Consider the following 16,500-nt stretch of genomic DNA (forward strand, 5'->3'; position numbering starts at 1 on the left):
GAAGCGGGCTCTGCTGACAGGCTGAAAGCAGCAAGCCCAATGTGAGGCTTGAACTCACGAACCACGAGATCATGACCTGAGCCAAAGTCGGACACTCAACCGACTGAGCCACCCAGGTGCCCCTCTAGTGCCTTTAACAACATGTAAGTAACTTCTTGATTCGTTCTAGAGAAGACTTCTGGCTTCAGAATGAAACTAGAGTCATTTGTGTTGTAAGGCAAAGCCAGAAGTTTGCTATATGAAGCTCTTAAGTAGTCAAGCACATGGACCATGTACCCTCTCTGTATTTTTAATCTTTACAACATCTCAAAGGAGAACCTTGCAAATCCTTCAAAATCCACCTCTGCCTCTAAGTCTCTAAGAAGTCTAGCCATATTTCTTTCTCTAGCTGCTTCTCTGTCCCCCCAGAATCCACTCTCTGTGCCCAGAACCTGTTCACTTTCCACCCAGGCTACTTCAGTGGTCCTACTCTTTGTTCCCTTGTTTCTGTCCAGATGGAGATGGGGCTGGTCTGCCTTCTGCTGTGATCTTCCTAAGAACTCTGCTTGATTTTCCAAGATCTTCCTTACTTTGCTAAACACTTTCTTTTGAAATCTCATATTGGCTATTAAAAAAAAATTGAGATTTACGAAAAGACACCATGAAGTGAAAAACAAATGACAAAGACTTAAGTCCAGATTAAATAAAGAGTGCCTACAATTCCATAAGAAAAAAATAGGACCCAGTATGTTTTTTGTTTTTTGTTTTTTTTTTTTTAATGAGCAAAGGAGAGGTGCCTGTGTGGTTCAGTCGGTTAAATGTCTGACTTCAGCTCAAGTCATGATCTAACTGCTCGTGAGTTTGAGCCCCGTGTCAGGCTCTGTGCTGACAGCTCAGAGCCTGGAGCCTGCTTGGGATTTTGTGTCTCCCTTTCTCTCTGCCCCTCCCCTGCTCATGCTCTGTCTCTCTCTCTCTCTCTCAAACATAAACATTTAAAAAAAATTTTAATGGGCAATGGATGTAACAAAAGCAATTCAAAGAAAAGGATTCTGAAAGGTCTATAAGCATATGAGAAGATAGGTTTCAACTTTACCAGTATGCAACTGCAACATCCATTTCCCACCTATCAATCGGGGGAGAAAATATGTTTGAACTGGGCCTGGGGAAAACAGGTATCCCCACACAATTGGTAAAGCCGTCTGGGAGAGCAACTTGGTACCCATATTAAAACTGTGCTGGTGCCCTACAATCCGGTAATTCTGACTATACACAGATCTTTTCTTTTTCATCTGGGAGAGTTAAATCAGATCCTACAAAACTTACACATTGTTGGGGAATTGCCCGATGGAGGTGATCCTGACTGCTCCCAGCGCGAGCCTTCCTGCGTGCGGCGGGAAGGTCTGTGACTAGCATACCCCCTCTAGTGGTCAGAGCTTCTACTTTTCTCTCCCAATCAGGAAAGCACCTGAGATGGAGAAGGTGCAGGATCAGGCTCACTCACACCATAAACTGAGCAAGTCTCTGTCCAAGCAAGACAGAACTAATCTGTAAAGCAAGTAATTACAAAAATACTTCTTTCAGCTGTCTATAGTTATGAAGATATGCTTCAATAAGAAAACTTGTTTCATTACAACACTAGCTTGAGAAAAGAGGGAACGGACAGCCCTAGAACTCGCATCAGAACTGACTGCCACCTGTCCTACGCAGCTGTGGGGCGTTGAGCCAGAGGGATCTGTTTATTGGCTTTCTCTTTCCTCTCTTCACTTGTTTGAACTCCTTTTGCTGAATATAAACACCTGACTCTCTTTACTGAAATGCCAGCTCATTCGGTGCTAATTCGCATTCTATGCTTGCTTACCTTGAGTCCACAAACAGGGTAAATGCCAGGTACAATCCTCAGCGTATCATTAGAAACTTTTAGTGCAGGAAGAGGTTACCCCGATATCTTCCAGACATTTTTTTGGGTCAAGGCCAAAAAATGGACGAGAAACATACGTTAGGGTTCCAGCTGCCCTTTCCATGCTGACGGAGAGCAGTGCAAAGGGACAGAGTTTTGGATGTCATTGCCAAAATGTAGAGAAGAATACTGAATTTTTTTCTATTCAAATAAATTTAAGCTTTTTGGAGGAAAATGTTAAAAGCTGATATGATGAATGATGAAGTACACTTCTAATTATAGAAATATACTGCAATGTGTTGCGTATAAAAAAATCATTGCAGGGGATACCTGGCTGACTCAGTCAGTAGAGCACTGGACTCTTGACCTTGGAGTTGTGAGTTGGAGCCCCATGTTGGGCATAGAGCCTACTAAAAAACAAATAAAACTAAAAAAAATCATTGTAGGACTTTGTTCCTCCTATAGGAATTACTTATAACCAAACACTGTGAAATGTAAATGACTTTATAAGGGGCGCCTGAGTGGCTCAGTTGGTTGAGCTTCCGACTTCGGCTCAGGTCATGATTTCACAGTCCCTGAATTCGAGCCCCGCGTCAGGCTCCTTGCTGACAGCTGGGAGCCTGGAGCCTGCTTCGGATTCTGTGTCTCCCTCTCTCTCTGACCACCCCCACTCCTGTTCATGCTCTTGTCTCTGTCTCAAAAATAAATAAACATTTAAAAAAATAAATGAATTTATAAGATATGGTAACTGCCACAAAGAACTTCTCATTTAGATTGTTTTGTAGCCTTTAATTTCCTTATCTGAAATTTTCTTATCTCTTAAATTTTCCCTTTTTTCTTTTTAAAAGTCAATTTCCCCAATCTTTTCATTAAATTAATTTCAGCAGTTACATTTTTGATGTCATAAGGCTCTCTTAAACTTTGAATATTTCTTTTTATAGCATTCTTCTTTTCACATATACAATATTTTCTTTTTTTTAAATGAGAGCACACATGTGCGCTACGTGCACATGAGCTGGGGAGGGGCAGAGAGAGAGGAAAAGAGGATCCCAAATAGCCTCTGCGTTGTCAGCACAGAGCCCGACACAAGGCTCAGTCTCACATTCTGTGAGATCATAACCTGAACTGAAATCAAGAGTTGGTCGCTTAACCAACGGAGCCACCCAGGCACCCCATCATCTGGGGATATTAATTACATTTCTCTACTTCCTGCATTGTTTTCTTTGAGGACCCCTCCTCCCCTGCCCATTTGCTCATATGGATCTCTGCATCTCAGAAACTATCGGCAAATGCCTAATGCTCATGAGCTGTCTGTTCCTTGGATATATGACTGGGGCCAGGTGGGAGTGGGAGGGTTCGCCCATTGGCAGGCTCCTGGCCAGGACCAGGCTGTTTCACTGGGGACCTGAAACTCTAAGTCTCTATAGGTCTTTTTTCTTGGGCCGGGTTTTTCTCAGAGAGGAACCCTCTAATCCCCTGCTTGGAGGATATAACTTGGCTGCCACTTTTCTGGGAGTCAAATAGGAGGAGGCCAAGGTCACTGTTCAGTGTGCAGACTTTCACTTAATCCGAACACTCTGCCTTCAGCTACACCTGGTGTTCCGGAATCCAGAGATCCTGATACAGCCTCAACAGAAAATAAACACCAGTGTTCTGTAGGGCAGGGGTGAAGTGGTAACATGCTCTGAGTGAAGAGGGTAACTTCGAAGATCTTTTTTTTTTTTTTTTTTTTTTTTTTTAACGCTGGCATGCTTGTTTTTTTTTTTTAATGTTTATTTTGAGAGAGAGAAAGAGCAGAGGAGGGGCACGTAGGGAGAATCCCAAGCAGGCTCCACACTGTCAACACAGAACCGAACCCAGAGTTTGAACTCACCAATCTTGAGATCGTGACCTGAGCCAAAATCTGTCAGACGCTTCACTGCCTGAGCCACCCAGGCACCTCCTGCCTGCTTCTTAACAGACTTTCAACTGCTTCACCTGTTTTTAGCCCAACCTCAGCTGCCTTTGGAGATACCGAATGTTTCTCTTATGCATGAGCCTCTCTGAGCTTGAATCAGCTTGCTTCTGGCTGCCTACTGCCACCACCTGTGGGCACTTAGCTTTCACTCTTCTCTGGTTTATTTAGTTGCTAATTGCCCCTTTGCTTTTTAGCTTCTAAAAACTTTTTTTTTTTTTTTTTTTTTAATATTTAAGTAAACCCTACACCCAACATGGAGCTCGAACTCACGAACCCAAGATCAAGAGACACACGATCTCCTGACTGAGCCAGTCAGGTGCCCCAACTTCTAAAATTGTTTTGTCATTTGCCTGTTTTTGGGTTTTGGGCAGTTTTTTGGTCTTGAAACTTCTGTGGTAGCTCTGTAAACAGGGATGTGGTTAGTTGACTGCCTTCAACCATTAGCAACTATAAGCTATGCCTTAGCTTCTGAGCAAGTCTGGAATACAAGGGCCTGGCCATGCCTGCCATCATGGGACTCCCCCAGTAGGTAGTCTTTGGTCCACTGCAGATCAATAAGTCACATTTCTCCATTCAACCCACAAGCATAGCCCAAGAGACGTCCTCAAATACTCTGCTGAAATCCAGATACATTCAAACTGTAGTAGTCCTCTGGGCTACCAAGTCCCCTTCCAAGGAGACAGAGTAGGTCTCCTAAGGAATATAACTTCTATGTGCACTTGAGTCAGCTAGAATCATGTCAGGAACATCATACTTATGTGGTTCCCAGGATCCACCTTTTCCCCACTTCAAATATTGTTTATTTATCATTTCCTTCTTTAAAAGGCCTCAAAATTATAATTTTCAGTTTCATAACCTAACAGCAACTGGATTTGGGACTATGAACTTGGAAATGAAACATTTATAGGTCTCTCTCATCACAGCCTCAGGATTTACTGCTTCTTTTCCATGCTTTTCTACCTCATCCTGTTTGAGTACTGTGCTTTTATAGTGTTCATTACCCCAAGCACAGAAATTGAACAATTCTATGGTCCTACTGTTGACTTTACACCACCAGACCATAGACACATTCCTACTGTTCTTGCCTAAAATTTTTAAAAGCCTCTTTATTGTGGATTAGACTTCATGACACTACTTATAACTCTGGGACATTGTCCCTGGTTGCTATATGCCCTTCCTTCTTGTGAAAATAGCTAGAACACATGAATGCTCAATGGAAACAAAGAAGGAATGATAGCTTATCAGTTAGGACTATTTTTGGTGCAAATAACAGAACTCCAGCTAGTATAAAGTGGAATTATAGAACTGGATATATTTATAGAAAGAACCCTAGGGTTGGAACTCAATTTCAGAAAGCATGGGAATGGAAAACTGGAAAATCTTTAGGAACACACAGCATTCTCTCCATCTCTCAACTCTGCTTCTCTTAATGCATAGGCTCTATTTTTTTCTCAACATAAGGGGTTAACTGCTGGTTGACCCACAGGAAAAGCAGAAAATGTCCTCATAGCTTTCATGTTCCAACCCTACAGCAAGACTTCATCTCAATTCTAAAATTCCCAGAGAAGGAGGGAGGAAACTCGATTGGCCCAGCTTGGTACAGGAGCAGACTGCCAGCTGAATCAACAGTGGCCAGTAGAAAACAATCTCATTGTATTAAAGTGGCTGTCAGAATTCCAAGGCTGGAGTGAGGATGGTAGATAAGAAAGTGAGTATCAGCTTTTAAAAAGAACCCCAAAGATGTTTACTGCAGGGGCTTTTAGTAAGCTGAAGTCCTGGAGGATAGAAAATATAACTGCCATTCTCCTTTTTCTTTCTAAAATAAATTTATGCCCAATTTTTATGTTGTAGCTCTGAACTGGAATTGTGTTCCCATGAAGGAAGGTCTCTGAGCAAGGAGCTTGCTAGTGGTCTTCAACATGCTATTAATTTCTCATCTATAAGATGGAGATGATAATAGTAAGACCAACAATAACACCTACCTTGCAGGTGATTCTCTGAGAGGACCAGAGATCATGTATCTAGAGTATCCGGCACTGTACTTGGCACAGAGTAGCATAGTAAACACTCAGCAAATGGTAGCTATGATTTTAAATGCTAAACAAATTCATGCAATATCAACTTTTTTTTAGAAGACTGCTAGAGAGATTTATTATTTCCTCCAAGGCTGTTCAGGAGATCAACTGGAGTCACAGCCAGTTGAGTTTAATTCAAGAGAAAAACTCAGAACACAGAATACTCAATTCCCTAAGATTCCAAGATGCAAATCTAACTTATACTCTATCAGTTAACTTCATCCTTACCTGCAAATGGCATGAAATAAGATATATAAGCATGTGAAACAATTATAAAAATACAATTTATTTAAATTATATACACATTTAAATACACACACACACACAGAATACATGATACATTTACTTATTATATACAAATTTTGCTTTTCAACTACTTTGTAGTGGTAAGAATTCCTAAAAAGCCCTCATACTATTTCTTTGATCCTAAGTCTCATACGTGTTTCCCTCTCACAATTAGAATACATCATGTAATCCAAACACACATTTATTACAGCATTTTTTCCCCTAAAAAGAAACTCTCAAAAACTGTTAGTAAACCAAAAGTATATCTTAAAACTATTGTTATCTTAGATTCAAGAACATAAGGTATTTAAGTAAAAAATTTTCATCTATTTTTTTTTTTTTAATTTTTTTTTTTTCAATGTTTATTTATTTTTGGGACAGAGAGAGACAGAGCATGAATGGGGGAGGGGCAGAGAGAGAGGGAGACACAGAATCGGAAACAGGCTCCAGGCTCTGAGCCATCAGCCCAGAGCCTGACACGGGGCTCAAACTCACGGACCGCGAGATAGTGACCTGGCTGAAGTTGGACGCTCAACTGATTGCGCCACCCAGGCGCCCCTTCATCTATTTTTTTAACTTTATCACAGCAATACTTTACTCCATACATAGAATTCTCTAATCTTCCTACATTCCTAGTGATCTTGAAATGCAAACTAGGTCATATTATTAAATGTGGTCCTCTCTTTTCTACATTTTTTTTTGTCAGAAAGCCACCAACATTTGTAATGCATTTTTTAATTTGTCTTGGAACAGGATGTTCTGAATTACGTCCAGCAATCTATACAACTAAGACACATGGAGGTGAAAAGTAAAAGATTAACTCAATTATGTGTCTTCCTACTATATAACCATTTCAAATAATTTTCTTAGGAGCTAAGTCAATTACATAATTGTGCTGATATGAGAAAGAATCCCAACTTGTCTTTCCTTCAATAACATCCTTTTCTATGTACCTGATAAACTGCCCATGCAATAGTAACAGGGCACTAAGAAATGGAAAGGTCAATGATAATGTGGGTAGAAATGTAGCAAACATTTCTTTCAAATGAATATATTGCTCAAGTTCTGTATTTAGAGAACTGTATTGAGAGGTCACATCTGTCTTACTATATTCCAAGGTACATAGGTGTTTAATACATAGTAATGAATGCACAGATGAATAAATGGTATGAGTAAAAAATGAGCACATTTAGCTCAAAGCTGGCTTAAAGGCTAACATTCTCCATTTCACCTTTGGGGACAATTTTACTAAAAATGCTAAAAGAAAATGATAGAACAATGTACAAACTCTTGGAATGATACTTTTGCATATCTATCAAAAGATCATTATCACATATTAAAAATTAAATACAATGATAATTCTCAAACTGTCATTTCTATTTCAGGTTAATACTTAGTTAATACTTAGCCCTTAGACAGAAAATATTGGTCCACACACAGCACCAATGCTTCTTTTTCAGCTGAGGTACTTTATATACAGCAATAGGTATACAAAAGCTTTTGAGCCATTCCAATATTCCCACTGCTCTGATAAATTAGAGACAAGTTGTAGGCAATATCTCTTCGTAAGTCTAACTGGTCAACTTCTATACCCTAGGAGGAAAAAATACATGAATGAATTATATACTGTTATGAACAGTTATATATACTGTTTCATTAAGTAGAAGTATTCAAAAAGCTTAACATTCATGATACTAAAAAAAAAGTACAAAACTAGGCATATATACCTTGGTTCTAAATTTTTACTAGGTAATACTGATTCAGTTAATCACTGTAACAACTACAGAATTAAATTATTTTAAATGTCTAACCAATAAGTTAAAGAAAAAGTCTCATCCACAAGCCATAGCAGAATAAAATTCCAAATGAATTAAGCATTTAAGAATAAACAAATGAAACCATAAAAGAAAAAAATATATAGTGGAATAATAATATAATCTTGGGTAGGAAAGGCCCTTCTAAGTACAATGGCAAAAGTAGAAACTATAAAGGAAAAAATACGATTTCATTAAAAAATGTAAAACTTATACATCTAAAAAAGAAATCATAACACAAATGACCAGATGGGAAATACCTGTACTATATAATAGAAAGCCATATAAAGAATAAGTCTAGGAAGGCATACAGCAAATTAATAATAATAATTACCCTAGGGGTGTTATTACCTTTTTTTCTACTTAATAGCAAAGCAATGAACTCAGTGGAGTAGGTTAGATCTATACTAATCTTCCCCAATACAAAATTTTGGAGTCAACTGTAAAAATATCTGCAACAATTAAAAATGATACCTATAAAGCTTAAGGAGCAATACTTAAAGGCATTATGAAATAAAAAATACAAAAGTGTATGCATTTCATCAGCGTAACTATAAAAATATGTATTTATTTGTTTAATGACTAACAATGGACAAGGGTAATAGAAAACAGTTGTGAGGGCATGTGAGGATTACGAATGCAACTTAAAAATATTAGCAACTAGGGGTGCCTGGGTGGTTCAGTCAGCTAAGTGTCAGACTTCGGCTCAGGTCATGATCTCACAGTTCGTGGGCTCAGGCCCCGCGTTGGGCTCTGTGCCGACAGCTTGGAGCCTGAAGCCTACTTCAGATTCTGTGTCTCGCTCACTCTCTGCCCCTCCCCCACTCTCACTCTGTGTCTCTTTCTCTCAAAAATAAATTCTTCAGAAATTAAAATAAGAATTAGACTTTAAACACAGATTGTCATAGTATTGGCAACACTTTACCCTATACAGTATCTTAAAACTAAATTCATACTGGCCTTTCATCTTTATAAAGAAATATGTTAGTTACACTTGAACTTTGAAATGAACAATGGCGATATTACTCAATATTCAGGCTTTCTGTCTCCCAGCTCATACCGATAACCACAGCTACCTTAGGGTAACTGAAATGGTCACCACAAGTCATATGTGTCCACATGGCTGCTGATCAGGTCATAAGGTAAGAATGCCAAAGATCTACTTGTTGCTAAATAAACACATTCAATATGGACAAAATGCATTCTTTTTTTTTTTCTTTTTTAATGTTTATTTGAGAGTGAGCATGTGCATGCATGAGCAGGGGAGGGACAGAGAGAGAGGGAGAGGGAGAGAGGGAGGGAGGGAGGGAGGGAGAGAAAGAAAGAGAGAGAGAGAGAGAGAGAGAGAGAGAGAGAATACCAAGCAGTCTCCACACTGTCAGTGCAAAGCCCAACACAGGGCTTGATCTCACGACCACGAGATCATGACTCAAGCCAAAATCAAGAGTCGGACGCTTAGCCAACTGAGCTACCCAGGTGCCCCTGGAAAAAATCCATTCTAATATGTAATTTATTTCACTATCTGGACCACAACACAAGCTAACTGCACTTCTCTCTAGATGAAATGAAATGAAATGACTCCTCAGTTTTTAAAGCAAATCATACAATACCTCTACCACAAGTGGAGGGAGATCCAAGGCCTTCTGATAATAGTGGATTGCAAGATGAATCAGCCCCAGCTGGTGAAGGCCACGGCCCAAATTGTAGAATGATTCCTGGCAAGGCCCACGTATGCTGAGGTATCGATTAAGAAAGGAAAAGCCCTACCCAAAAGAAAAAGATAATTCATTATTATTCTCATTTGACCGGTATATATTTGAACAACTATATGTGCCAGGTATATTCTGTACAGAATACAAGTATTTAAAAAAGGGCGCCTGGGTGGCTTAGTCAGTTAAGTGTCCAACTCTTGATTTCAGCTCAGGTCATGATCCCTGGGTCATGAGACCAAGTCCTATGTAGGGCTCTGTACTGGGCGTAGAACCTGCATGCTTCTCTCTCTCCCTCTCCCACTGCCCCTCCCGCTTGTGCTCTCTCTAAAAGAGACACAATCTCATCCTGAAAGAACATATGTCTGTGGCATAGTGCTATATCACAATTTAGTCTAGAGCTCTTCCGAAGATATAAAGGAAAGCTTTATTTTTTTTAAGGACAAAAATATTTACAGAAAACAAAGTCCAATGTTAAAACTGTCAAAGATCCATAATCTTTAAGAACACAGGATTGTTTTTAAGGTTCCAAGTTGGCTTTTGTGACATTAGAGCCCAATAAACTTTTTTTTTCTTTTTTTGGGGGGGGAGGGTGAGAGAGCACACATGCATGAGTGGGGGAGGGGCATAGAGAGAGAGAGGGAGAGAGAGAGAATCCCAAGCAGGCTCTGCACCATCACTGCAAGATCATGACCTGAGCTGAAGTCAGATGTTTAACCAACTGAGCCACCCAGGTGCCCTGAGGCCAATAAACTTCTTGATTCAAGATGTCTAAAAGCTTGAGCAAAATATAAAATCTAAGCTCTTAAAATGGTAATTTTAGAAAGGTTTCTTCTCAGGGACAAACTCACTTAAGCATACCTAAACTTTCTGGGTCAATGGTACTTTTTTGTAAGTTACCTCTCAGGACCTTAATAACCTCTTAACCCAAAAAACTTGATTATTCTTCCCCTGAAAGCTTCTGACTCAAAGACTTTATGGAAAAAATATCAGAACACAGATAGAATACTGCAGGCTCCACGTGTGTCACAGTGTCCAAAAAGCACCTGCTTCATCTCTTACTGTATTCATTTTCCCCTTTAATGCATCTTCAAGTTACCAGCTGCAGAAAGTTACCGACTGCAAAAGTGCAAGTGTCCTATGTTAAGTAATTAAATAAATATAATCTCCAGCTGTGAGTATAGACTACAAAATGCAACTATTTCCTGGGTGACCTGCTTTCTGATAAATGGTCACAAATTTTTCTTCATAAAAAAAAAATAAAAATTAATGAATTCTTTAGAATTAATGCATTTTAGGAATAAAAATAATTATGTTCACTAAACTCATACTTTCTGCATAATAAAATAACCCATATTTATAGGTGACTATAACTTCTACTCCACTGAAAATCATGGTTCTGTTAAGTAAAGCAGACAAACTATTAGTCTCAGAGAAATAGCAAATCTTCCTATATTAAGATGACAAATTTAAAGATAAAAATTTGAGAAAGAATAATACGCCCAGATGAATTACTGCAACCCAAATAAACTTGTAGGTCTTCTGATACAGTAACAGGATTTGAATTACCTGCTGCATTTTAAGAAATTTTTAACAAAATTAGGAGACCACTGAAATACTATTCAAATATTTAGTGATTTAAAAGCTAGGTAATAGAGACAGCCATTTTATCTCTTAGGCGTTAAGAGTTTTGACAAACAAAAAATTTAATGGAATAGAAATAAAAGAGTCCTTTTTACATTAACTGTGTTACTTTCAAACATTTTTGTCACATTATTCACTAAAGTGTCCAAGTAATATACACTGTACATAAAATATTAAATACGGGTAGAATTATAAGATTTACTTTCACAGTATAGTAAGAAGGTAGGAAAGATAGTAAAACATATGAAATTAGCTTGTTTTTAACTACTCCAAAGGAAAATTAATTATGATCATGTAGCATAAGGAAATAGATTCACAAGAAATTAAAACAATTTAAGAATCACAGTATTTACAATGAAACTTGTTTTTAGAAACTTTTTTTAATGGAAAATGTTTAACATACACAAAAGTAGACAGATGAGGACAACAAACCCCCATATACCCATCACTTCTTGTTTTATCTCAATCTCCAACCAATTAAACACTGCTGTTTAAATATACCAGTGATTTGAAAGTTAGCTTCTAAATTACTGTGCAGTACATAAATTTTTTCCCTACCAGGCAAAAACTACATACTTTAACTATTTTTTTTATTTACTTATTTAGAGACAGAAAGAGAGCATAAGTGGGAGAGAAGGGCAGAGTAAGAGAAACAATCTTAAACAGGCTCCATAGTCAGCATGGAGCCTGATGTGGGGCTCAATCTCACAACCCTGGGATCATGACCTGAGCTGAAATAAGAGTCACTCAACCAACTGAGCCCAGGCACCCCTATTTTAACTATTTAGTAATGAGTCAATCCATAAAAATTTCCTATTAATGTTTACCAGAATATAAGCTTCATGAGGGTAAGGAATTCTGCCTGTATACTCATTCACTACTATATCCCCACTCCTAGCACAGTGGGTGCTCATTATATATTTAATTTATAAACAATCCTACATTACCTAAAACAGCAAAAGTATCCATTAAGAGAGAAAAAAACTTAGAGCAAGAGGTGGATAAATATCACAATTGTCTTTTGGTTTTGGTTTTACTTTTTACTATGAAAAATTTCAAACATACAAAAGTAAAGAGAACATTATAATGAATCCCAACACCTAGCTTTAACAATTATCATCATTTGAATTTAGGCTTTCTTTTAACCATTTTACTTTAAAAACCAAACCCACATGAAAAATTCCTTTACTAAATCCTGCTATTCCATTCAAGTCAACATTTTTTTCCTTCCATAACTACTTAAAAAACATGTCTTTACATGAGTCAAACATATAAAAACAACACAAAAGTACTAAAGATACAGTGGTAAACAAGACAGACAGAATCCCTGATCTCTTGGAGTTTACATTCTTATTAGGGAAGACAAACTATATAAAAAAGTAAACAAGAAAATAAAAAGACTACAACCATGAAAACTTTAAAAGAGCAATTTGTTGGTGGTGGTGTAAAGAAACAGTCAACACAGTCACATATTCATACATTACTAGATATATATATTATGTATTTTTAAAACTGATTTACAATAAATCAGTCATCAGGACCTAGAAGACTGGAGGTCTTAGGGGCTCCAAAGTCTTAAGGAAGCCTCCAGACTCTTCTGTGTCCTCTTTGTGATCTGGCTATGTACCCTTTCTACATGGCTACATATGTCTTAGCCAGGAGCACCACCACTAGATGTTGAGTCCATGCTGAGTGCTAAACAGAGGGAAAGGTGTTGGAACTCCCAACACGTATGTATACTAAGCAGGTATTCCTTCTAAAGCAGGACAACAAAAGCATTAAGTATATTCATTTTTAAAGAACATAAAACCAAGTAATGAGAAATCTAAATGAATTACCTGCACAGTAAGAGCATGTCTCCTTAATACATACTTCTGAGAGGCCATGTGAATAAACGTTAGGCCTATACAGAGGCTATAGAGAGGTTCATGGGGATGGGTGCGAAAGGCTTGCACATATTGTCCTGAAAAAAGAACGGTGGTGTCAGATGGGTGTGACAAGAGCATAGTTCCCTATTTCTTCAGTTATTCAAATATACTTTATTGCTAAACAGTACTGATTTTTAACATATGCAAGGTGTACATTTTAAAATATCAATCAGATGCACATTAATTTGAAATTTTAAAACAATGTATAAAATATAACAAAATTAGGAGGATTTACCTATAAATATATCCTGATCACCCAGATTAAATATGAGCATCTAAAACCTTCTTTTAGGCACAGCTAGACATTTCCATGTAGAGTAATACTTCCAAAATAATTTATCAATTGTGATCGTAAGTCTATTTCAAGATCTTAAATCTATTTTAAAAGAAACAAGGGAATGTGTCTTTGGTGAATTCTTTTGTTATAAATTCAAATGTGATAGATCATGGAGATGAAAAAAGAAAAATAGCTCTGTTTTGTTTTTTAGGATTATGGGTGTTGTTTCCCAAATGGAGCACTACTTTGTTTTTCCTGAGAAAAACATGTTTTCCTTGTTTCCATGTATTTACATATGTAACTGCTTCATGTCAAAAGTTTATCCATATGAGACAGGGGAATTTAAGCAAAATTTTTATTTTTTTGATAAGCAAATTTTTAAGCAAAATTTTTTATAAAGGGATGATCTATAATTTATCATACATAGGTAAAAACTTCTATTCTTTCCAGCTCTGTGCCAGAAGACATGGCACCACAGAATCTCTTTAGCAGCACAGATGGTGGACTGCCATTTGCACTTTCTATTTTTACCTTCTGCAAAAGGTCCTAAATATAGGAAAATAATATAAATCTGTTTTATATTTTCTTACCATTAAACAAACAATTCCAAAACACACACACCAGAGTAAGTTTCAACATCTGATGTTCAAGGTTACTGTCAAGTGAGTTGGGCAACACTAGCTCTTAGGCAGCAAGAGATACATGCCTCATTTTAAATTTAAACATCTGGCCAGGTATTTTTCTAATTTGCTTCTGATTCCCTATTATAGAAAATTTCAAGTGATTAATTTTCCCTGAGTTTAATGAGAATTAGCAAGCACAATGTAAATAAATCTTGGTATAAAGACTTGTCTCCTTAAGGAACAAACTATCAGCAAATCTTAAATCCATTTTTGTACTATAGCAAATTAAAATCAGGTAGCAAAGAATCCATACACACACACACACACACACACACACACACACACACACACACACACACACACATTTTTTTTTTAGACAGAGACCGCATGAACCAGGGAGAGGGGCAGAGGGAGAGAGAAAGTCTCAACCAGGCTTCACGCTCCACACAGAGGCCTGACACAGAGTTCAATCCCATGACCTTGGGATAATGACCTGAGCAGAAATCAAGAGTCAGATGCTCAATCGACTGAGGCACCCAGGCACCCTGCAAAGCATCCATAATTAATGAAAATTATTTACAAAACAAACAAGTCTAAGCAGGAGAATTATTGACCTTTAGAATGAATTATAAAACTTACTTCAGCCTTTTGAACCAAAGCTTTGTAAAAAAAAAATAAATACTAATATTCATTATTATCATTACTGCCAACACTTACAGCTACTTACTGTATGTACCAGGCATTTTTTTTTTAATGCTTTACATTAACTCATTTAATTTTCACAATAATTTGTAAGGCAGGTCCAATTATTACCTCCATTTCAGAGATAAAGAAACTGAAGCATTGGGAGGTAGAATAACTTGCCATGAGGGAGCTGCTATTTAAACACAGGTAGGGGTGCCTGGGTGGCTCAGTCGGTTAAGCGTCTGACTTCAGCTCAGGTCATGATCTCACAGACCGTGAGTTCGAGCCCCGTGTCGGGCTCTGGGCTGATGGCTCAGAGCCTGGAGCCTGCTTCCAGTTCTGGGTCTCCCTCTCTCTCTGCCCCTCCCCTGTTCATGCTCTGTCTCTCTCTGTCTCAAAAATAAACAAACAAACAAAAAAAAACCCATAAACACAGGTAGTTTTCTGCTCCAGGCCCAGCTGTTAACCATCATACCATCCACACTTGACAAAGTCACATACAGGACACTTACCAAGCGCGTGCTTAAAACTACCAGATACAAATGCATTGTGTCCATTTAAGACACACAGGGCATGATTATCTGGGTTTTTCAGCATTAGGCGAAGACAGAAGCGATGATGTCGTACCTCTTGGGAGTGCATGGTAACCTGATTGAAAATGTTCCAGAGCTGAGGTTTATTGACATTTTCCATTACCATCACCCTAAAATTGCAGACAGAGAGGGAGGGTAAAAAATAATGTAAAAAGAAAAACTTCTGATTCTAAGAATGAAATACTTCATTCAGCGCAGCAACATTTTCCTACAATGAAAAGCAGACTATTGCAACATATTTAAGCATAAACACTCATACAGTGATTTTTCCCAGAAGATGCTACTTAAGTTAGTATTTCTACATCTTGTTTGTTCTTTTTAACAAAACTTTTAAACCAAAAAAAAAGAATCAAGTAGTTTAAGTTTCACCTATTCTCCCCCAGCCCATTACAGCTCCAGTACAATGAATAGTGAGTAACAGCTAATAACAGTGTGTGCCAGACATTGTTAAAAGGCCATATCTATAATAATTCACTTAACTCTCACAATAATCCTACAAGGAGGTAATATTATAATATCCATTTTATAAATGGGGAGACTGAGGTACAAGAGGTTAAATATATGAGAGGGCATGCCTCTGAGAATCATCAATGATTTGAATTTACCTGTAAGCCACAAGAGAGTTAAAACAATTTATTAATTCTTGAGTATGAGAGACTAAATCAAAGTAAATACACATCCTCTTTCAAAGAATCTAAAATAAGTTATTGGAAAATTACCTGATATAGTTGTATGCCTTTCTGAAATTTTTGTCCAGTATTGCAGCAGACAGACCAAAGTATTCTAATTCTTTGCGTTTTTGCCTGTCATCGTAAAATGAGTAATATTCCAGTGAAGAATCCACAAGTAACTCAGCCTCTTGAAATCGGGATAGGTCGCATAAGGAGTATATGGCCTTCAACAGAAGGTTCCACCAGTCATCTTTTGTCAAGACACTTGTGAGTACAGCAAATATTGCTAAAATGATACCAGTGAAAATCAGTTAGGACACTGTATTTTCAGAAATAACAATATTAGAAAAATCCCTATGATCAA

The 16,500-nt window shown here is 37.7% G+C and overlaps 1 protein-coding gene across 1 annotated transcript in view; it reads right to left on the bottom strand.

The window, feature by feature from the left end:
* Nucleotides 1-6,831: 6,831 nt before the first annotated feature.
* Nucleotides 6,832-16,500, bottom strand: part of GTF3C3 (general transcription factor IIIC subunit 3) — a 37,611-nt gene continuing 27,942 nt past the window's right edge. The window contains exons 14-18 of the mRNA XM_045480600.1: nt 16,185-16,422; nt 15,385-15,575; nt 13,199-13,323; nt 9,618-9,770; nt 6,832-7,786 (exon numbers count right to left, since the gene is read on the bottom strand). Of these exons, the coding sequence (XP_045336556.1) occupies nt 7,664-7,786; nt 9,618-9,770; nt 13,199-13,323; nt 15,385-15,575; nt 16,185-16,422 (830 nt within the window). The 3' untranslated portion in view covers nt 6,832-7,663. The remainder of the gene's footprint in view (nt 7,787-9,617; nt 9,771-13,198; nt 13,324-15,384; nt 15,576-16,184; nt 16,423-16,500) is intronic.

Source organism: Leopardus geoffroyi, chromosome C1 (assembly GCF_018350155.1).
Source record: "Leopardus geoffroyi isolate Oge1 chromosome C1, O.geoffroyi_Oge1_pat1.0, whole genome shotgun sequence".
NCBI lineage: Eukaryota > Metazoa > Chordata > Mammalia > Carnivora > Felidae > Leopardus > Leopardus geoffroyi.